The sequence below is a fragment of the Vigna angularis genome, chromosome 8, assembly GCF_016808095.1.
Source record: "Vigna angularis cultivar LongXiaoDou No.4 chromosome 8, ASM1680809v1, whole genome shotgun sequence".
NCBI classification, from domain to species: Eukaryota; Viridiplantae; Streptophyta; class Magnoliopsida; order Fabales; family Fabaceae; genus Vigna; species Vigna angularis.
Window position 1 is genome coordinate 9464327 of NC_068977.1, and position 24229 is coordinate 9488555.

Sequence of the window (24229 nt, forward strand, 5' to 3'; positions counted from 1 at the left end):
AGAAAAACGGGTGCAAAAAGAAATCCAGTTATGAGAAAAAGCACTCTCCTTCGTCCAAACGGTGATATTGATAACAGATAAACTTTGTTTCAGTGATCATTATCCACATCACTTCACATCACCCATGGCTGCCTCATCCACCATCAACAACTTCCTCTCTTTCTTCTTACCCACAAAACCTCCGCCACCCTCTACCCCGCCGCCGATCCAATTCAACCCCACCACTTCTTCTCCCTCTCAGAAACCCTCACAACCCCTAATTGCGCAATATGACCCTTCTTCTTCGTCTTCTTCTTCTTCTTCTACTACTTCTTCTTCTTCTTGCTCTGAATTGTCCTCTGTGATATGCCCCTCCATGGCGTACACGAACACGCTCTTCTTCCAGTCACCGTACAACGTGCAGGTGGTGGTGGCCCAGGACGAGCCCGAGGAGCGCCTCCTCAACAGGTTCCGCAGAGAGGTGTTGAAGGTCGGCGTCATTCAGGAGTGTAGGCGGAGAAGGTACTTCGAGAACAAACAGGAAGAGAAAAAACGCAAGTCGCGTGAGGCTGCCAAACGTAACCGCAAAAGGTAGTCCCTTCTATTTTTCATGACATTGCTGCAATGTTATGTAACAAGTGTTTGGTAGAATAGAAACACAAAAATAAAATTTAGATTTCTCCAAATTAGTTTGTGTAAGAGTTATTCGAGTTATGTCATTTGTCTTGTGAAGAAAGGGAATGAACCTTGAAAGGGTTTCCTACAAAATTCACCCCATAAAAGGCTCCCCAGATGTTAATATAGGCCATTCTGTGGATTTTGGACACCATCAACATAGTGGAGGCCTATAGCTCGACTAAATGCCGCTATCAGGCTGCTACATTGAAGTGTGACATATGGAAGTACATATAGCAGAAAGGATCCACTGTGCGCCTCTGTTGACTAGTCTATGTTTTTTTATGATTGTATCTAAAATGGACCGAACTTGTAGTATTAGTGTGTATATACATCGAAGTGTAAATTTTGTGAGAAGAGGAAGAGTTCTATGAAATTCCCCCACTAGATACTTTGAGTCAGGCAATGAAGGTTACGTGCATGTCATGTGCAATAGGGAGGTTTCTGCATGAGGGCCATTGATAGTGATTTCAAACAAAGCTAAGTTTATCTAAATTTTGCAATATAGAGCATAACCTAAGAAACTGAAATTATTAAAGTGCAGAAAACTAAAGTAAGTGCAATGAATTAAAAGGGCAAGAACATTAAAGAACAAGAAAATTAAGTTGCATGAACATTAAAGTAATTGCAAAAAATATAAACAAATCAACTTCAAATTCAAGAACAAAACAAAACAAACTGAAAATCTTTTGATGTTGATTTGATCTTGATTCTGTGAGTTGATCTTCAGAGAATTGTAAAACGTGGAAATGAATATGAATAGATAAAAAAACTAAAGAGGAGAGAAAAGAAAAAAACTAAAAACTCTTAAACTTTGCAATTGATTTCTATGTGTAGCTTTTAGCACATTAGAGGTCTTATATGGCCTCTGAAATCTGAAGCTAAAGTGGGCCTCATCTGAGCTCTAATTAAGTTCTTAACCCCAACTACAAAAGGTCACCTAATACAAAGAAAGACCTAATCCAGGTTTTGTTTACAATTTTTCAGCAAATTTGTCCCAGCTTTTAAAAAGTGGAAATGAGCTAAAAACAGAAATAAAGCATTTCCAAAGTATATTACTATACAATAAAGTTATAAAAGGTGTGTACAACATATGTATTATCAGCCGTGTGACCTATGAAATTAAGTCTAGAAAATAGTGTACTTCTTCCCACAGGGTATTCATTTATCTTTCTTATGTACCAATTGAGATGATAGTCTCATGCACTGGACACCCTCTTTCTTTTCCTCAAGTTCATGTCCATTCATACACCATTGAGAGAATGATGCTTGTTCCCTTTCAATGTTATGGAGGATTTTACTGTCCAATGTTGTCTGCGGTTGGTTGAATGGTGTAAATATCTTTTGCTTATTTGCTATTGGCTGGCCTTTAGAATGGAATGGCTATTGGATGGCTCACAAATTTTATTTTTGTGGTTAGGTATATCCATTAGCAAATATTAGTTTAATTTTGATACTTTTTTTCTGACTGACTACATTTTCAGGCGCCCCATGTCAAAAACTGATGCACAGAAAAAACAGGATGTGCCAGCAACCAAGAGAGAAGATGAGGATAACTGGGATCTACCTGATGGAGATACTCTGTATTAATGCTTTCATCCCCGAAGTTCTGTAGCTTTCTTTGATTTCACTGCATGTAAGTTTTGTTAAGTAGAATGTGCTCTTGGGTGGATTTTCTATGGCGTTGAATTTAATATCATGTAACTTGCTTTTGTTGTGTCCTTATTTAGTTCTGTTTCTGGTTCACTGTTTGGCAACCTGGGAAGACAAAAAATAATTTTAAAAATTACGAAGTTGCTGGTAATAACTTTTTAAGAAAAATATTAGAAAAGCATTTTCTAAAGAATAACATTTTACTCAAAAAATTAGATAAAACTTTTCTAAAGTTCATTACACACATGGATGTATTTCTATTATATTAACCTTGTGTATATATAATTTCTAAAACACTCAAATACATTAATTTAAATTAATTTTATTTTTAATTGTTTTATTTTGTAAATATTTTATTTGGATAAGACAATTCAAATTTAGTGAATTTAATTTTTATATGTATAAAATATTTTAATTAATAGCAAATTAAAATATTTGATTTAAATATCAAATAATTGTTAAAAATTAAAAAAAATTCAATGTTCATAATCCTTTTGTCATTCAACGTTGACTGTAATTGTTTTATTTGATTAATATCAAGGTTATTTGATGATGTTGACACTTGAGGGGTTTTTTTTGCCAGTTTGTTTTATCGACGCTGATGATAAATTTTCCTAATTAACATTGGTTAACACTAGAAAAGAAATCTAAGAAAATTATTGACAAAATAACATTCTTGTTGATGATAAAAAAAATATGGGAGACATGGACAAAAAAAATAATAATAATCACGAGTGACGTTTATTGAAAAAAAAATCTAATTTACATTTATAAAAGAAAAGTCTTCCTGAGATGTTGAGAAAAACTTTAATTAATATTGAGTAAGGAATAACAGTGTACAATAAAATTAAAATCTAAAAACTTAAATAACAAAAAAAACTCCTATTAACATCAATAAAAATATTATAGTCGATATCAATTAAAATATAAGCATGTTGACAATGTCTCAGTCTTATTTATGTTGACGACACTCTGGCTAAAATTGATATAAGATCTCAATCTTATTTAAGTTGATGACACTCTGGCTAAAGTTGATATAAGAAGAAACTATAAAAGGAGAAACTATAAAAAGCAAAACATAAATTTGAGAATGCAAGGATTTCAAATTTTTACCTTTTAGATGGAATTTGAAACTCTCAATCTAAATTTAAGAATTCATTTGCTCAAATTATATTTTTTAATTTCTTTCATGATTTCTTACTCAAACTATATATTTTATCGTAAAACATTTTAAATTCTTTTAAAATATAATAACTCTTGTGAAAATAAGAAAATAACACAAGAACAGATGATTAAATTATGTTTTAATTTTTTCACAATTTTTGCTTGTATCATTTATGCAAACAATATTAAATGATACGAAGATGAACTTATGTATAAAATGATTTTGCATGTTTAGTTTTAAGTTTTTCCTTTATTGTTTAGTTAGTTAAACAATTTCAACATATAACAAATGAAAAGATACTTGACATTTTTATATTGGTTGGTCTAAGCATATAAATTATGTTCAATTATTGATCAATAAGTCAAGTTTCATTAGGAAAACTCATTACAAAGTATACACAATTAATCTTTCCCAAATTACTTTTGACTAAAAAAAGTATTCTTTCAAAGTCACTCCTAATCCAATGAGTATTCTTTCAGTTTTTAAAAATTCATAATTGACCTCGTTTAAGTTTTTTTTTTCAACCTATTTATGGTTCAACTAAGTATTATTTTGACAATATTATAGAACATATTTTATGCATGCATTTATAGTTTTTTTATAAAGTGATTACACTTGTCATTTGCTTTATTTAAAATTTTTCAGTTCATTTTCTTGCATTAGTAATAAATTAGGTTTATTATACATATGATTTCTTTAATTTTATATTTTTAGCTAATTTGACCTTTATTCATTATTTTCACTATAACTTTCTTTGTAGATATCACTTTTAGCTGATTCTAGTAACATTAAGTTCTACACTTTTACGACTTCAAAATGGACTATATGACTTGCTGGATTTGGATTTCTGTGCTACTTTTTCAGTTTGTAGAAGTTAACGTAGATTCTTTGAAAATTGTAAACAAAACCCTATGGATTTGATCTTTGTTCGTTTTAGTTTACATGTTTTTAACTTTTAGACCTAATTAAAGCTTAAATTAGGAAATTAGGTCAAATGCTTTAGTTTTCAAAGCCTATATAATTGTGCTTAAAATAAGACTCACAAAACTCATTGGCTTAGTTTTTAGAAATTTAGAATTCCATCTTTTCTCTCATTTTTGTTCTTGATTTTTATTCTCCTTTTTTCTACATTTTTTTCTCCTCTAATGGATAACTAAATCTATGAAGATATGGAATTAATATCAAATAAGCCAAATTGAGTTTCGATTCAATCGTTCTTTACTTTCACTTTGTTCTTCTCTAATTGAATTTTGATTTTTCTTTGTGATATCAAATTGAATTTATGATCTTAGAATCAAATTAATATCGATTGAATTATAATTTGATAATTGAATACAAATTGGATTGAATAATATTGAAATCTAATTCATATAAATAACTTTACTCGATTAATTAAATTGGTTAATTGTTGAAATGTGGATATAATCTTTAGAGAATCATTTATTTTTGGATTGTTAGGTTGTTCGAATATGTGGATTGATCTTGAGTAAAGAAAGTGTATAGAAAAAAAAAGCATAATAGGTGGCCTTAAGCGTAGAATAGACTCCAACCATGACTTTGATATGTTAGAAATAGACTTTAAGTCTAACTCAATCCCACAAAATCAACATATAGGGTGAGGTGTGCACTCACTTATATAAACTATGAATTATCCTTATCTCTAGTCGATGTGGGACTTCCAATATTCTTAATATTTTTACTATCATTTGTCAAGCTTGGATGTTGAGAAGCATTGAGTGTGATCCATGGAACATTAGTTGTTATCTCTTCTTTACGCAACTTTTTTGATAGCTATAAATATTTTTCTACTTAAGTTGCATAACTTTTTTACTTCAAAGGGTGATAAAAATGTACATTCTACTATATATAATTGATTTATTAGTTTTAATATTTGTTATCTTTTCTTTGGCACATGTTATTTTCTATGATTCGTTTCAAAATATGTTTTCAATTATGCCCTAGGGGAGAGTGTATGCATGTATTCCTGGATAGATGTATATTGTGACCATTAATCTCAACTCTTTATTGTTTTTCTTTCCTTATATTTTTTGCAGGGGGAGCTTAGAGAAAGAGATGTATAATAGCAAGGGGGAGTTCATCTGTTTTGAGATTTTTGAGATTTTAAGCTTGTATTTGTGTGTTTGAAAACTCTAACGAAAGAAATCACTTTTTGTTATGGGTCATTATCTCCAACATTTAAGTTTGGATGCATTAACTATGGGTCATCATAAAAAGGTAGGAAATTGTTAGACTTCAAGAATAAAGTCAAAAAATTGTTTTGATGATGATGTTTGAAGAAAATGATATTAGAGATGTATTATTTGTTTTAGCTTTCATTTCATTTGTTTGTGAGTCTTTCATACAAGTACTCACTAGAATTTTTGTTTAGTACATACCATAATATTAAAATTAAACTTAAAAAAATTGATTTAAAAAGGTTATAATATGTTGAAAAAGGTTTTTTTTTTCCATTTTATCCAAAAGCGACTGTTTGGTAAAACATAGATGGTTACTAACTTGAAGTTGTTCATATTAAAATAGTACTTGTTTAAGCTAGAAATGACTTATAAATGAATATTTGTTTAAGCCATAAGTGGCTTGAGGAAGAATATTTATATAAGCTAAAAATGGCATGTTGAATGTAGAGTTGTAAAAACAGGTAATATGGCTCACCCCAGCCCGGCTCATTATGAGTTGGTCACTTAGTGAGCCAACCCAACCTGACTTACTTATTAACGAGCTGAAAAAATTCGAACTCGGCCTGACCTGTCACGGGTTGGTGGATTAAACGCATTGGCTCACTAGTTCATTTAATTATAAGTTTTTTTTTAAATAAAAAAATTATAATTTTTTTAAATTCAAATCTAAATAAACGTCATACTAAAATGACGTTAAACTCCAAAGAAAATTCAAAAAAAAAAAGTATCATATCATCAAAGCGTAATCCAAAAACATGTACAAAAGACAAACAAATAAGTTTTTAATATTGATAATTTTTGTATCACTTGTCCATTTATAATACTAGAGTCTTGAATAGATAAATCTATAATATTTTTCTCTCTTGAAATATCTTCTTCTTTATCACCATCTACAATATCATAAAAAAATGCAAACTAATAATATTGAAACAAAAAATAATAAATAATTAAATTAAATTAGGTGGGTTGGTGAGCCAACCCGGCACACCACGGGTTTAACCCGGTGAACCGGGTTCTAAGTGAACTGGGTTGAAAACTAACCCGCATCAAAAAATTATATTTTTTTCAAACCCAACCCGGCTCAAACCCGTAGTTAGCCAGATTGACTCGTGAGTTACAACCCATTTTAACAACACTAGTTGAATGTTATGTTGTGTCTAAAATGACTTGGGAACTAATGCTTTATTTAGTCAAGAGTGATTTAAAAGTAACTTGTTGAAATAATACTCAATGTGTTATTTAGGAATGATTAGAGTCCATACAATATTTAGAGGATTAGCCAAGAATGCCTATGAGCTCAAAGAAAATTTAAAAACTCAACATAATTTGCATGGTGAGATAAAGAATATAATGTCTATTCTATATATTTCTTTATCTATTCACTTTGTTATTTTTATCTATACTAATGTAGAAGAAGAGTCACTACACAATTACATGTAAAAAAAAATTAAACAAGTAATTTATTTAAGTTATAAAGCTTCGTCTTCGTCTGATATTCTTCATGAAATACAACTATCATCACCCGATTGCTTAATGTATAAAACTATCATCTTAATATTCACCATCAAACTATATTTGCTAAAAGTGTCAAAAAGTTCTACCATCATAATTCAACTATCCATTCTTATGCTTTTCCCTATTTTCATATAACTTCAATCCACATCCACGAAAAAAATTCACTATCAACAGAAATTAAAACGTGAAGTTTATCTCTTAGTGAAGTCTCAATGAACTCATTTTTTTGTTATTACATTATAACGTCAATTCTTATTTAATAATAACTTTCAATACATGTTCATATTTATATAACATAATTAGCATAACTAATTTTTGTGAAATGCCCCTGAATGTGAACAAAGTTTCTCGTTACTAGGTTGGAACATCACTCAGTGATGGATCCCTATTCTCCTCTTTGCAACAAAAACTTAAAGGGGAATTGGAAAATTATTAAACTCTCCAAGCTTCTAAAATGAAAATCAGAATGTTCCTTTTCCAAGAAAGGATCCTTGAAGAACTAGATGAAGATTATTCCTACATACCTTATGTACAAGAATAAAGCATTTAAGCATAACTCATAATTTTCCATAGGTTCTTCTCCTTGATCGTTTTGTTTGGAATCACTTGATCGAAGTACCTACAAATTTTCCATCATAACTCATAATTTTGTAGCAAAATGCTTCTTCTCCTTGTTATGAGACTTCCTTCTATGCTTCAAGATCTTCTTCTATGCTCTTCTTATATGTTATAGATGCAAGACTCAATTGGAGGCCCAATTAAGATCTAACCCTAACCCAATTATAACTTTAAAAATCTTTAAAATTACACAGAAATTATAAACCTATAGAATTATTCAACATAGAAGAGTCTTGATGATTGAATATTCATCTTTTTCTATCATTTTAGCGGCCATGGGTGTTGTGTTGGATAGTTTCCATTACTTAAACTACTTCTCCAAATAGTACTAGTGTCAATAGTCTCAATAGAAACTATATATTAATGATTCATAAATCTTATTAAACTTTTAGTTGATGAATCTTCAGACTAATTTTCTAGTAAATGGACTACCAAACAACTGAAAGTTCTGGTCAGTATTAGAAGAAGGTGCATGTTACCACTAGATCATCCATAAAATAAACTATAATTTGCGAGCCAATATCAGCATGATTCATAGTTGTTAATTTATTGGCGGCGTAGTGCTAACAATTGTCTTGTTAACAGGTATTTCACTTATATCATAACTGAATTGAAAATTCCCACTGTTCACAATAGGCTGTAAAACTATAGTGTGGTTCAAATGTCTTGGTGCGCACAAGTCTTAGCCAGATAGGACTTAATTGTCTGGATTTTGTACCTTAGATCTGAACCAAGCACCGAAAGCCTGAATTCATGGCACAATCCATGATAACTCCAAAACGCAACACATGTCCAACACCACAACCTCTGTCGCGAAGAATAGACAAAACTTGAGTTGTCGCTATTTGTGGTTATTGTTTGAGGTGGCAAGTGTATGGTTTTGGATTATGTTTGGTTGAATAAAGTATTGGTAATTTATGTCAAATATATCCAGACAAAACAGCCTTTGAAGAAGTGAAGAGCCAACATTTGATCTTAACATTTCTTCCATCTCAGCCACACTATGCACCTTACACATGTCTCCTCTGAGTTATTTTTATATGGCCCAGCACTGTCTCACAGATAGCATAATTAATGCATATATGAATATTGTAAGGTGAATGAATCAAAATGGAAAAGGAGTTGGTTGATCGCTTTTATGGAACGACATAACCAATCATAAATCATTTCTTTATATTAGAAAACGTTCTGCAACCATGATGCTGATTGTTTGATGTTCTATATCTGATTGATCGTGTATTTAATTCAGTTTGTTTTCAAATATAATTTGTTGCTTCATTTTATATTTTAAAAAATTATTGTCAAATGAAACTTAAGTATATTATAATCAACAACATATTACCTCCTTGCCTGAGGACATTATTTATATATATATATATATATATATATATATATATATATATATATATATATATTGTGTGTGTGAAAGTGTCATCAATTGAATAAAGTGCAAACTAAGAATTGAAAAAAAAATCTTATTTGTAGAGGCCTAAAAGTTTATAAATATATTATTTATTAAAAAATTATTTAATGATTTTTTCTACTTTCATATTATTATCATTTTGTGTTTGTGGTGAATAGAACGATAAAGAATATTTTAGAAGTAAACATTCATTCTGTATTCGAACGTCATAATTATAATTCATATATCATGAGTCTATATTCTAATAAATTTATTTTTTTTCAAAATTTATCTAGATAAGAACATTTGACTTCCCCTATATGTGAGAAAAGTATTTCTCAAGTCACACAAATCTACAATTCTTTCCAAGTCAAAACCCTATTCTTCATCGTCCAAGATGAATCCATTAATGATGATGCTAAAGTCTCTAAACATACGTGGAAACCTACTTCATATTTCATGAAACATCTTTTTATATATATTTATTGTTTTATTGTATATCGAAAGTACTTTCTATATGCTTTATCTTCATTAACTCATTTCCTATTAGAAGAAATTGAATCTATATTAATTTAATTTTTGTATTTTTGACTCTTACCTTTATCACTATTGTAGCCATAACTATTGATGTAGATATCTGGCCCTCTTTTAGTTACATTGGATTCTATATTTCCAGAGGCTTCAAAAAATTAACATATGATTTGCACGATTTAAAGTTCTCTACTATTTTTTTTTTGTATGACGTTTAGAAGTTGAGATACGCTGAATTTTTTTAAATAACCCTTGGAGATTCATTTTTGTTTGATTTAATTTAAACTTTTGTAATTGGGTTTATGAACCTAATGATAATGCATTTAGAACCATGTTTACTTCAAATTTCATAGCCTATATATGACATAAATGTGTTATAAACTCTTATACATAAATCATTTGCTTGATTTTTTAGTTTTAGAAAATGTTTATTCATCTCATTTTTACTATTTACTCTCAACTTCTTTTTACTGTTCCTCTTCTCTTCCCATTGGCATTTTCTGGTATTCATCAAAAGATAATTAATATTTGAAGATCAATTCACAAAATCAAGATCAAATAATTTGAATTAAGTTTTTGTACCAATCATTGATCACTTGGAGTTTGTTCTTCTCTTTGATTATAAATTGCAATTTTGGTTTTAGAAATCTTAATTTGATAATTAGATACAAATTTTATTAAATGATCCTTTGATTTGATTTGTATATATAACTGATTTAATTGAATAATTAAATTGGTCAATTGTTCACACTTGAATTTGAATATTCACAAAACTATGTTAAGAAGAATTGTTTGATTTTGGAATATATGAATTGAACTTTTCATCTTAACTTTAGTCACTGTCAAGTTAAAGTGCCATAAAGAGTTTTATAAGGCATAGATAATTCACTCATTATCAAACACAATTATATATTTAACTATCCTGTCCAAAGCTACCATGATTTTGATGATAACAAAATATCAAGTTTGCTAGTGTGAAACCACATATAAAAATCATCAGTCTATATGGTTTAATGAAGGTATTAGAAAATGCACTTGATAAATTATAATAAAAGAAATAGACAATATTTCAAGGTGTGTTAGAATCAAAATTTCAAAGACCAAAAGAATCTCAAGGTGTGTTAGACATATGTTATAAGTCCAAGATGTTTTTATATCATAAGATGGTGTTGAAACATATCTCCAAGGGGGATTCTGCATGCATCATCATCTTATTCCAAGAAGTAAGTCTCATGTTCTCCTAGACAACTTGGAACCCATGCTTTAGTTTATATAAGTACATGAATTAATTAATGATTAGACACTAAAAAGATTCACAAAAAATTTGAAAAACTTTCAATAAAGTCCAATTGTTAGCATAGAGTTGACTAGAGGGGCATTCATAGTTATTAATATTCTACATTCAAAACATGAAAAAGGGAACAAAAGGCCTTAGTTAATTCACAAATAAAGGCTTATATAAAGGAGCTTAAATGAGCATTGCAAATCAACTTCAATAACATTTAATACACAAGTATTTGAGTTTGTGAAATATGAGTTTTTCCTCTTTAACTAGAGAATTTCTAGTCCTTTCTTAGTATTAAGTTGGAGACTCTCTCCTTTGTGTTCTCTTGGTGTTGTTTAGCTTATCCAAGGTGCAAGAACTTGAAAAGATAAAATTAATTACCCTTTCTTTGACTTCAAGAACAAGTTGTTCCTTTTGTAAGTGATTCATTCTTTTCTTGTTTTATTTGTTTTTCTATTTTTGTTCTTCCCTTTCCTTTCTTTGAAGAACAACATAGCCATATCCTAAATAAATCCAACATTCACTATAAACCTTGCCAAATCACCACCATAAAACCTTAGGATTGTCTCCCCCAAACATTTCATGATCAAACCCACCTAAAGAATCCAATTGTCAACTTTATACACCATATCCTATCTTGAGATAGCTTCAACAAATCCTACATGATTCTAGGCTCTAAGATTTTTTCAAGATATGTCATAATCATTGCCCAACCTTCCAACCCATTACCCTTTCAAGATCACAAAATGTGCAAGATTTTAGAATAAAAGGAAGAGTAGAAGTAGAAAAGAAAAGAGAAGTAGAAAAGAAAAGAGAGAAAGAACTTCACGAGCTTATATTGTCTAATGCTCTTCAATTTAAGAGAAGAAACCTTATAAATTCAAAGATTGATTTGTATCTTCTTAATCCTCTCCATGAGAGTTTATTCAATTTGTCTTTGTAATAAAAAAACCAAGTGTTTTGTATTAAAAACACTCATATTACTCGTGTACTTGTCAGGTTAGACTAGAGGACCAGGAGTGGTTAACTATACTTGGGTAGCAGGAGTGGTCATAATACTCAACAACAATGAATAAATAAATTTGGCATAATTAGGATTAACTAGGGGAACTGGGAGTGATTTATAATACTCAGACTAGTCAAGATTGACTAGGTGAACCAGGAATGGTTTATAATACTCGGACTAGTCAAGATTGACTAGGTGAACTAGTAGTGGTTGATAATACTCGGACTAGTCAAGATTGACTAGAAAAATATGGAGTGATTTATAATACTTGAACTAGTTAGGATTAGTAGGGGACCAAGAGTGGTAATAATACTTGTAACCAAGATTGGATTAAACTCATTCTAATCTCTGATAAGATTAATGGAACCCCTTAAGAGTTATTGAGGGAGAATTGGACGTAGCTCGGTAGAGTGAACTAGTATAAAAATTGTGTTTTATTATTTTCCTTCTTTAAAATCTTTTAGTAAGTTTTCTACGTCATTGTCTAAAGAATATCCTTATTTGATAATCTTTTGGAAACTCAGACACCTTTTGAAAAAGTTTTAGAAAATAATATTCGCCCTCGCTCTAGTGTTTTCTTGTATATTTCAACTGCATTGTTCATCCACTACAAGAGCCACTCTCCTCCCTTCCTCATCGTTAAATGTGAACCACATTGTCACTTTCGTTGTCACTCTTCCACTCTCCTCCCTTTGTCGTCACTAATGCGAATTGTGTCATTTAATCACCATTGCGAACCTCCCTTTCCTTTCTATTTTGAAAGCGACGAGAGGTTCGTTATTTCATCTTGCGTTTTTGTTTTTCTCTCTTCATAATCTTTTCTTCCTAATATTTTTTAATATCTTTTGTTCAAAGTGGAAGTAGAAAGGCTGATGGTAAAACTATTTGTTGGTGGGAAGCACATTGATTCTACAACTGTGTTGAAGTGGGAAATAATGGGAAGACGAGGATGGAAAAAAAATTAAAACTAAGTTTTTAAAAAAAATAAAATAAAAATAGACTTTGATTTCAAAAAAAAATTGAAATATAAAATAAATAATAGACTTAGATTAATCGAAGTCTAAAGCCCTATATTTTTTTTCTCGTATGCTTATGCTAAATAACCTAAATAAAATTTCCAAAATAACCGGTATGAAATTACTTACCGTAAAGTGTAAAAACATATTGAAGAAAGAAGACAAGAAAAGAAGCATATACCATAATTGAAGAAGAAAGAAAATAATGATTGAGATTAAGATTTTAAAGGAAAGTAAATACAAATGAAGGAGACCTAAGACCTGTAAATAGGGAAATTTAATGTGATTAATTTAAAGTGACGTGTCTTTCACCAAAGGTGATATCATGGGATGGGATGGGCTGTGTTTGGTAAAATGAAATATTTAACGGGCTTCCAAAATTCAAAAAACTTGTATACACACTTTCATGTTCCTAAAACGAGAAATTCAATCTAATTGTCAAAAATATCGAAACCAAATTCAAAATAAAAACAACTCAAATTGTAACGTAGCTAAAAAAGCTAATAAATTTTTTAACTCTAATAATAATAATAATAATATTATTATTATTATTATTATTATTATTATTATTATTAAGTATTTAAAAATTTCAGCAAATAAACTTCCATCAATTATTCTATAATTATCATGAGAGTTCATTAATCTATAATCCACAACTAGTCGTCAAACTCGTTATATCCAGGTAACATCATATAAGTGAACGTATAATTTCTACGATCGAAATCTTATAATCACGTCTAACAAGAAAGAATTTTAACTTCAGCGTCCATTATAGAAAAAAAAAAACAATTTGATGTTTTCAACATTTTTAAAAATGAATGGGACAAATCACACGGATATTAGAAAGAGAATATATTCATTTTCAAAATTGAATAAATAACAGTTTTTCTTCCATTTTGTGCAAGAAAGCATAAACATACAAAAGGAATTAGCATCTATTTTCATTAGCCACCTTTTTCCTTCTGCTCTTATCTACCTCCTCACGTTTTCTCTCTCTAGTTTTCTTTATCCTTACCCACTACGTTCTCCTACATCTTGGCTTCTTTTGACTTTTTCTTCCTCAAACTTTTCTGCCACCCAATTATAATATATATATACACACCACACACACAATAAAATAAAATAAAATTAAATTAAATTAAACTAAATTAGTTGGCTCATGTAACATGTTGTCGTAAATTTGTCTCTTTTTATTTGTCATGTATTAGTCTTTCCACACCAATTACTTTCACAAATGATAAAAGAAACCAAACCACCACTTACTTTTAACATGTACTTTCAAATGCACATTTTATGAGTAAATTCATCAAAATAAAAGAAAAAAAAGATTTATTGAATAGAATGTGAAAGCTACAAATATAATAATTATCAATAAATTGAAATAAGTAATAAAATGTTTGAATATATGTTTTGTGTGTAATTATTTTACAGTTTTTGTCACTTAAACTTTTTTCTTATTTATCACGTTATTATTATTTTTTTAAATTTTCACTTTTTGTATATGTGTAACAAGTGTTGATGTGTCTTTATAACATGACGTCGTTTTATCTCTAACTTTGGCAAAAATAATACATTTCTTTCTAATAATATGATAATATAATATATAAAACTTTAAAATCACGAGAGTAGTGAGAAATGTGCAAAAAGTAATAAGAATTGATAGTAAAATATGAAAAAAAAATTAATAGAAATATTTCACGAAAAACAAATGATAGGTAGTTTCGAAATGTAAAATTATAGAATTTACTAATAGCGTTTTTCCACTTCGATATAACCCATCCCATCTAAAACATTATTGGTATATATATATATATATATATATATATATATATATATATATATATATATATATATATATATATATATATATATATATAGAGGGAGAGAGAGAGAGAGAGGAAAAAAGAAATATAAAAAATAAATAATTGATAAAAGAGAAATATAGAAAAGAAATATTGTAAAAAGCAAAAGAAAGAAAAAACATAAGAACTTGTTTAATATTTTTAATTTGATTAGTTGGAAAGAAGATATTTGATGGTAGACGAAAACTATTTTATAATAAATGACAAGTAACGTGGCCATTTGACAATTCTAAACGAAAAAGGTGGTTTTATTCCTGCACTTCCAATTTTTCTTACTCCATCAAATTTTTCTAAATCCCTTGACTGATACTAATCTTTTTGATTAGGGTAAAAAAATATTTTTTTTCTTCTTATATTTATCTATCCATTCACTTTTTCTCACATTTTATTTTCCTAATCCTAGCAGTGCACTTTTCACTCTCTCACTTTTTACACCTTATGCAACACATCCCTCTCCCACTCCCCCCACACAGTGCATCATACACCCACAGTGAGGAAGGTTGTATTACTACATGCATTAATTTACTATATATTAGTGATAATAGAAATTTGTATTTTTTTTAAACTTGATGTCGAAATCGCGTAGTAGGAACCAAATTTGTAGGGTTCCGGATATGAAGATTTAGGATTTAATATCGAAATTTAAAATTTGGTTAAAAAGTATTATATTTGAATTTAATATTGGATTTCGAAATATTAGATTTCAAAACCTGGTTAGAGAGTGTATTAAATTTCAAAATCTAGTGCACTCTTTTACCATATATCAAAATTTGGTGAAGTTGGAGAAGCTAGTCCATTAATTGGTCTTGATGTTTAGGAAAATGTTATTGAGTGGGAGGAGGATGCTCTAGTAAAAAAAGAAGATTTAAACTCACGAAATAGACTTCGGTTTAGGAGCAACCGAAGCCTATTAGAACGCGGTGGCATTTTCGTAGTTTAATCGAACTTTTCTGTCTCGGTTCAAGAGGAACTGAGGCATATATACCATATGATCTCGGTTAGAATTCCAACTGGTGTCTAACACCTTAAAAAATTCCTGCAGATTTGACTTTTGGTCTGACAACTTTTTGAATCCTGATCTACTGCCTCGGTTCAGCGGGGACCCGAGGCATATACCTGAAATAGCGAATACTTTTCTCTCTTTATCTCTCATCTCGCACAAGCTTCTGCCATTTCTCTCCACTGCAAAAGGGAGGTTCCCTTTCTCTTTTCCTTTGTTGCTTCGTCGCACAGTGAGAGAAGGCGACAAGCGGCGTTCGTGGTGGCTCGCAACGACGCTAGTGGTGGCTCGTGGAGGCGCGACGATCACGGAGCGATGGAGCGGCGAGGTCGCGGTGACTGTGCGAGGACGTTGGCGGTCCTGATTCGCGGCGCAAAGGGGAAGCTTTCTTTCTATTTTCCTTTGTTGCTTCGCTGCACGGTGAGAGAAGGTGACAGGCAGAGTTCGTGGTGGCTTGCAGCGGCGCTGGTGGTGGCTCGTGGAGGCGCAACGATCATGAAGTGATGGTGCGACGAGGTCGCGGGGACTGTGCGAGGACGTTGGCCGTCCTGATTCGCGACGCAAAGGGGAGGCTTCCGTTCTCTTTTCCTTTGTTGCTTCTCTGCACAATGATTTTGCAATTTTGGTGGTGCTGATTTTGCGATTTAGGGTTTAGGTTGTTCTTAAATTTTGGGGGTTTCTATTCTGATGATCTGATTTGTTCTGTGATTTGAGATGTAGGGTTTCTGTGATTTCTTAAGTGATTTTGATGGCTGGGATATGGGTTTCGACTCTTAAATTGGGGTTTCCCGTTCGTTATCTGATTTTGGGTTGTTCTCTGGTTGCGCGAGTGGTGGCGAGGGAGGCGCTGATGGTGGTGGCCATGGGTGTCAAGGTCGCCGGCGTTGGCAGCTCCGTTTTGGCAGACTTGGAGTGTTGAAGATTGGTGGATACCTTGTTATCAAGCTTCTCACAACCGATCGGTGGATGCAGAAAAAACAACATAGACGGTGGACGCAGAAACCGATCGGTCTCGCAAGAGGCAGAAAAGTTGGTGAAACCAAACGTAAAAAAAATAAAATGAAAAACACTCTACTGCCTCGGTTCAGTTGCAACTGAGGCAGTAGAGTCCCAGATACTTCCCCAATTCATAAGGAACTGAGGCTTAAACCTACCCCTTTTTTCCTCGGTTATGAACCGAGGCAAAAAGCCTACCCTTTTTACCTTGCCTGTATATGCCTCGGTTCAGGAACCGATGTCTATGAGCGAAAATAGTCATTGTCGTTTCCCTTGACTGCACTAGTGATGTTATTCAGCGGTAGGAGAATGTTATTGAGCAACATAACGATACTTCTTTATTGACGAGCTATGCTGATCATATTGCATATGCATTGTGGGAAAATCAATGTTAGTAATGTTTTATTTATTTATTTATTTTTATGGTTGATGACTTGTTTAAATTTTATATGCCATTGTTATGTGTAGGATTGAGGGAAGATAAAGTTGGTCTCCAATGAAAAAAAAATTAAATAAATTTGTAGCATGTCATCTCATTGTTTAGAATTATATGTTAAATTATGGTTCAATGTCTCTCTGCGATATTTCGTTTGATTAAACCGATAAAAGGTTGATAGTGTCGTTTGTCATAGAGAGACAAACATTTTCCATGTCTCTATTGGTGAGATGACTATCCCATTAGATGACATATCCATACTGCTACATCTACCTATAGAGTTGAATATATGAGCACTTACCTGATATCAGAAGGAAGTTGTTAGCTAGTTATGATGAGGCTAGACCTTAGACCACAAGTTTTATGACAAGGAGGTAGATTTCCAACCTACATGAGGCCAGAGAACAATTAGATGCCTTGACATATGATAGGGGTGAGCTAGGCCTCATATAGATCACATCGAATTTTGCCCACATCTAATAATCTATATGTTCTCTAACTTTATCAAGGTGGGTGGAATTGTACATCATCTACCTAAACGTGTCTAAGGAAATTTGGGTATGAGCAGTCTATCCCGCGATCACAAAATGTTGTTCTAGAGGCTGGCTTAGCAACCACTGATAATTGTTAGTTATGCTTCGTCGATCATGTGTTAGTGAATGTCACAATAGCCTCCTCTCCATCTGCATGTATTGAGGGATACCTCCAATGGTTCATAAGGGTTGGTGACGACGATCAACCGAGTCTCGTACCACGACTTCGCCGGCATCTCCCAGATGACATTCCAGTTTATAAGAGATTGAAGTCAGAATCTACTTTATTGGCATGTAAACAAACAATGTTTATGTATTTATGTTATGAAACAATGTTAATTAATTTGTTATTTTCGTCATTTCAAGGTGTTATCAGACGCGTTGTGACAATCTTATAGAGGATGATTGCTTGTCATGATGTGAGTGAAGGCATCGTAGCTTAAGACCAAACTAACAAGGCATTACAGATAACTCATGAGGTGTTTGAAGAACATGCCCTCAACAGTAGAGGAGGTCATAATGTACACAAGAATCATTCATAGTAGTGTCTTTATTTAATGATGTTTTGACCTATGTTGATTTATATGTAATACCATTGTTTTTATTATTTATGTTGTTTTGAACTTCAAATTAATGTTTGTAACTAAAGAAATTCGTAACATAAATATTAATCTTAACGCAAGTCTACATAACTAGTAATGGTGTCCATCAACTTTACAAATGTTTGCAACCTACGGACATAAAAATATAACCATGCCCGAATCTCGGGGTAATAGGGTATATGATATGATATCCACCATTGGTAAAGGACAACCTTATTGTAGGTGAACCTGTAAAGATAAAATTAGTAAATGGAACTTATTTTATAATGGTAAGAAATAATAATTACTTTACCTGCACAAAATGAGAACCATGAACATATCCTATATTGATTAGTCGATGTTGTCTTATATTAGAAGGTAGTGTATTATGTAGTGGGAAGATTGTAATATTTTGAAACAATGACAAACAAACTAAAATGATATTATATTGATTAACAATAGCATAGCCCATGTCTGGTATAGTGATTAACTTCTCCATATTAGCCTATAATTAATGAAACAACTTTTTTGTAAAAGAAAAAGGTAAGACATAATAAGTAAAGTGTAAAATATACATAAGTTGAACCATTTTGATCAAATGAATATGAATTGAATGTTATTAAAAAATATTAGAGTTTTATCTCTTTTATCTTAGTAAGAGTGATTCTCCTAAGTTTTTAACTAATTCAAGAACCCTTAGTTGTATCAAAGGATTTTACCATCCTTTGTGTGTTGCCTTTCTTGGAAAGAATGATTCTTTCTTTCCACCTTTCATATTCACCTCTTGCCTTTTCTTCACCAGAATTCATAAAACTAATTTTGCTCAAATTTCTTGCTTATTAGCATTACAACCTAGATAGATCCGTAAAAGACAAATCCACCCCCTTGGATTCTCATCACATAATAGAACAAGAAATTTCAAGTAACTTATGTTTGATTGTCATTTTTCTTGAAATGTCAACTTCTTTAAAATAATTGAGCACCAAATAAAGTTCCTTTTGAATGCATAACTCTGTTTGTAATTCATTTGATGAAATATTTGAAAAGCTCAATATAGTCTACATGATATGAATTTTTGATAGAGGAATCACTCTAAGGTCATATCATGCTAATTCACAAATATATGGTAGAACATATGTTCATCTCAAAAAGCAACCATAACTTTCACTATCAAATCTTATATGTTGAACTCAATTGAACTCCTAAGCAATGCATCTCAAAGAATATTTTGATATATATCAAACAATCTTTTATACTTGTTTGGCTTAAAAGTTTCACTAATGAGATTTGTACTTTTTCAAATGATGCGTTTATTTCATTATGTTAAAAGATGATGATGTAATGAATTGCATCCTAACATGAGCAAAGATCTTCTATTTTTCTTTCCCATACTTTCTTCAAACTCTAGTAAGCAGACTCAACCTTGATACAAATGACATGAACAATATCGTAAAACATCTAACAAAAACAACTAAATAAAATAATATTCAAACATACATGTTTGATGTTGTGTTTCCTAAATACAAAGTATTTCTTATACAGAAATACCCAAGAGTCATTGACATAGTCAAAGAATAAAGACCATGAATTACAATCATGATAAAGGCGATCAAGAAAATCACTAAAGATTGACTCATGTTCACAATCCATGACATTTTCCCATGCTTTCATGACAACATCCCACCTTTCAACAAAATTTACTAACATGTTGCATTTGACTTGCACATTTTTCTAAATGTGGAAACAACATAGGAGATGATAACATTCAAGGAATACAATGTCAATAACATTCATCAAAGCTAAGTTTTTGTCCCTAACAATGACTTGTAGGTCACTCTCAGATGTCATAAATAATCCTCTTAGCCTTTCCATAGCCGAAGTGAAATTATTTTATCATTCACTTGATAAAAATACAAAGACAGCTGAAAAAGTCAACCCTCTTGATGTGACCCTAATTATTTCAAGTAATGACAACCGATATGTGTTGGTTTTGTTGGTGTCATCCATTAAGAAAAAAAATATTAAATGCATTCAACAATTTTACTAAATCAGGATGTGTTCAAAATAGGTCACATACCACTTCAGATTCGTCTACATATCTACTCTAGTGGATGCATTTATCACGTTCTAACATCATGATCAGTTGTTGTAATTCAATTACAGCCTCTGAATGATTGTTTATAACTGTATTTTGCGTTATATACTTGCTTAATTGTTGTCATATTACACTCATTATTTTCTTTGAGAGTAATAAGAATCTTTGTACGGTTTACTTAATTCCTAGTCATATCAATAAGCAATAAATGTTTATTTTAACCTCCCAACAAAGGGTGACCAATTAAAGTTTATGACAAATCATGGTTATGATATCCATACATTACCTTCAATACTCAATCCTCTCTATAAGAAATTGTTTTGTCTCTCAATTTAAAAGGACAATCACATTTTCTTGTGTCAGATATATTAGGTTGAACATCATATTTGTATTTATTGTACTTTCTAACCATTTCACATCTTAGCAATACACCTGTTTTTCTCTCTAGTTGACCATTAGCTTTATTAGATCTTATAATGGTAACAACAAAACCAAGATCAAAAGCAATCCCTGGAATTCACTGAATTAACTCATTATGTGTGGGAAAAATTTGATCAGTTGTAAAATTATTTGTGTAATCTCCCTCAAAAATTTCGTTTACAAAAGAAGATAAATATGACATGAAGCTGAAATTTACTTGTGATTCCATAAAACTTAAAGGATAATCTTCCATCTTAGACTATAATCACTTAAAGCATGACATCATTATAGAATAGCTCAATTGTTCAATAATAATAACTAGAGAGGTTTAATAGGTTCGGAGGTCCCTATATTTGTGGGTTCGTTTCAATTGGGTCCTCCAATTTTGAAAGTGATCAATTTGGTCCCTAATTTAACAAAATTGAGTCAATAATACCCTTTCCGTTAAATGCAATGGACGACATTAACTTTTTAAACATGTGGTATGTTGAAGCATCCTTCAAATAAAACTGTGCAACCTGCAAATAAAAGGATGCCTCAACATGCCACATGTTTAAAAAGTTAACGCTGTCCATTATAGTTAACGGAAAGGGTATTATTGACTCAATTTTGTTAAATTAGGGACCAAATTGATCACTTTCAAAATTGGAGGACCCAATTGAAACGAACCCACAAATATAAGGACCTCCGAACCTATTAAACCTAACTAGAGATTAAGAAATTTATAAACAAAACAAGCAAAATAAATTTTAAAAAAGGAAGCAAATAAAATATATAAAAAAAATAATATTAAATTTCAAAATTTGAGAAAAAACTTAACCGAATTTCATAATTTGGGAGAATGTTTAACCATATTTCAAAATTTGGTGATTTTCTAAACCGAATTTTGAAATTTGATGAGTTTTCTAACCAGATTTCGAAATTCGATGAGTTTCCTCAACCAGATTTCAAAATTCGATGAGTTTCTTAAATTGGATTTCGAAATCAATGAGTTTCTAAATATATTTAGTTTATTAACTGGATTTGATTTTGAAATCAGGTGCTCTAAGACAAATTTCAAAATAGTATTTCTCTAAATTATATTTCGAAATTCTATTATTAATGAAACTATTCATTTTGACTTTTAAAATTTGGTGAATACTATTCCGTTCTGAAGAGTAACTAGGATCAATTCAGTCACGTTTTCATGTTCCAATTGAACACTTTCCTTTTTATTATTCTTAAAAAAGAATATTTTTTCTTTCTTTTTACTAAACATATGTGGATCCAATCACGATCTTCTAATTCTAATAAGAACAAAAAATCTTTCGCGATCAATCCTTTTGCCTCATTCTTCAATAATCAGAAAGATCATTTTCAATACAAACCATATTTTGAAATCCTACCCATGTAAAATATAATAAAAGTAAAAGCTAAATTTCCATTTTAAAACAAAAGTATAACAAAAAAAACGAATAAAATAGATGTACTTGTTTCAAATGAAGATAAACGAAAAATGGGCAAAGTTTCAAACGAGATGATTCAAAACGAAAATGAGAAAAAAAAATAGAAGAAGTTGAATGTCGTTCAAAAAGGAATAAAATTTACGAAGAGAGAAAACACTATTACTTTAGGAGTTGTAAGGTCTCACTAAATATACAATTTCGTGTAATAAATACATTTAATAAATAATAAGTATTACTTACCTAATTAATTTAATATTTTATATATATATTTAAAAGGAAAATATTTGACATCATAATATAAAATTTGTAGTGCAGAAAAAAAATAGAGTGTACAATAAGAAAACCGCACAAAAGTCATGTGAGATGTGAAAGGGGCATTATATGTTCATCAAAATTGAAAAACATAACATCTACTAAACCTACTATCTAAAAGAATGTAACACGTGCCTCACATGATGATAATTTCGCTGACTTGTCGCAAAAAACATGATTCCGGCCTAATTATATCATTACATAAAAAGTTTCTTTCAGATATGGGCTATCGTAGAAGTTTCCGAACAATTCTTACAACAAAATATTTATATTTAATTTCAATGAAATGAGAGCTAGAGTGAAAATCTTTCACATGATTATGAAATTTGATTACTCCGAAAATAGATTTATTTTATTTATACATAATACAGCATGTAACTATTTAAGTATTAATAGTAATGATCAGAAATATTTGCCGAATCCTAATGATTTTTTTGACAGCGAATATATGTATAATGAGCCATAAACTTTGAGTCTTTACTTACAAAACATGGTAACTTAATTAACAATTACGAAGTAGGTTTCAGAACACTTTTTATTTTGACAACATTATTTTGGAACATTCAAACTTTGTATCACTGTCATGAGTTGTACGGAGGAGCTTCTACACTAAAATCTTTCAAAAAAATAAAATAAAACTAACTTTCATCAAATTAAAATTTGTTTATTAAATTGCTTCCTTCAATTATTATTTTTAATTTTAATTTATGTTAAATAAACTTTTGATTTCTTGTGAATGTTCTTTTATCAAATATGACATAACAATAATTCTATTTTGACATATAACATTTATTGACTGTACTATTAACAAATTTATTTTCAGAATTTATCATTTGTTATTTGTGTTTGGTCTAATCGAGATAGTGAGTTTTGGTCTTAGGACAAACATAATTTCGAGGCCTATTCAAGATATACATTAAATGTTTATAACTTAATTCTCTCTTCAACTTTGACAAAAATAATGTCATATATATTATTTGTTGTAACTTCATTAATCAATTTGATTAAATAAACTGTATTGGTTCATGTTAAAAAATAAATTTAACTTATTTTATTATATATATTTTTTATAAAGCTGTTAAAGTTTTTGTTCAAAATAAAGTAACTTGTGGAAATTTGTTTAGGTAGCTAAATGTTAGCCTCAATCATACCTTAAATGCATGCCTAGCATGTGGCCTTAACTCATGGCAAGTGGTCCGAAATAAGTAGAAAATAATATTGTAAAAATATGTCGTATTCTCATCGCACAATGAATTATTGGTGAGACAAAGACTTCAAATAGACATTGAAAAAACACAGAAAGATAACAGCCATGATTTCCATTGCAAAGATTTAAGAACAATTTATTTGTACCCTTGTAGTAACGATTACTCCTACACTTATTAAAGTTAAATTTGCAAGTTTTCCTTGTAAGATCTTTAGCTTAATGATCATAAAAATGAAAAGATTTATCATGTGAAATTTCTACCTAAGTTTGTCATTTTTTATGTATTTAAAAGGCCGAAA

The 24229-nt window shown here is 30.5% G+C and overlaps 1 protein-coding gene across 1 annotated transcript; it reads left to right on the forward strand.

Annotated features, from left to right (window-relative positions):
- On the forward strand, positions 1 to 2379 carry LOC108344722 (30S ribosomal protein S21, chloroplastic). The gene is made up of 2 exons (XM_017583192.2): positions 1 to 570; positions 2139 to 2379. Exons 1-2 carry the CDS (start codon positions 125 to 127, stop codon positions 2242 to 2244), a joined length of 552 nt encoding a protein of 183 aa, XP_017438681.1. The 5' UTR covers positions 1 to 124; the 3' UTR covers positions 2245 to 2379.
- The last annotated feature ends 21850 nt before the right edge of the window (positions 2380 to 24229 follow it).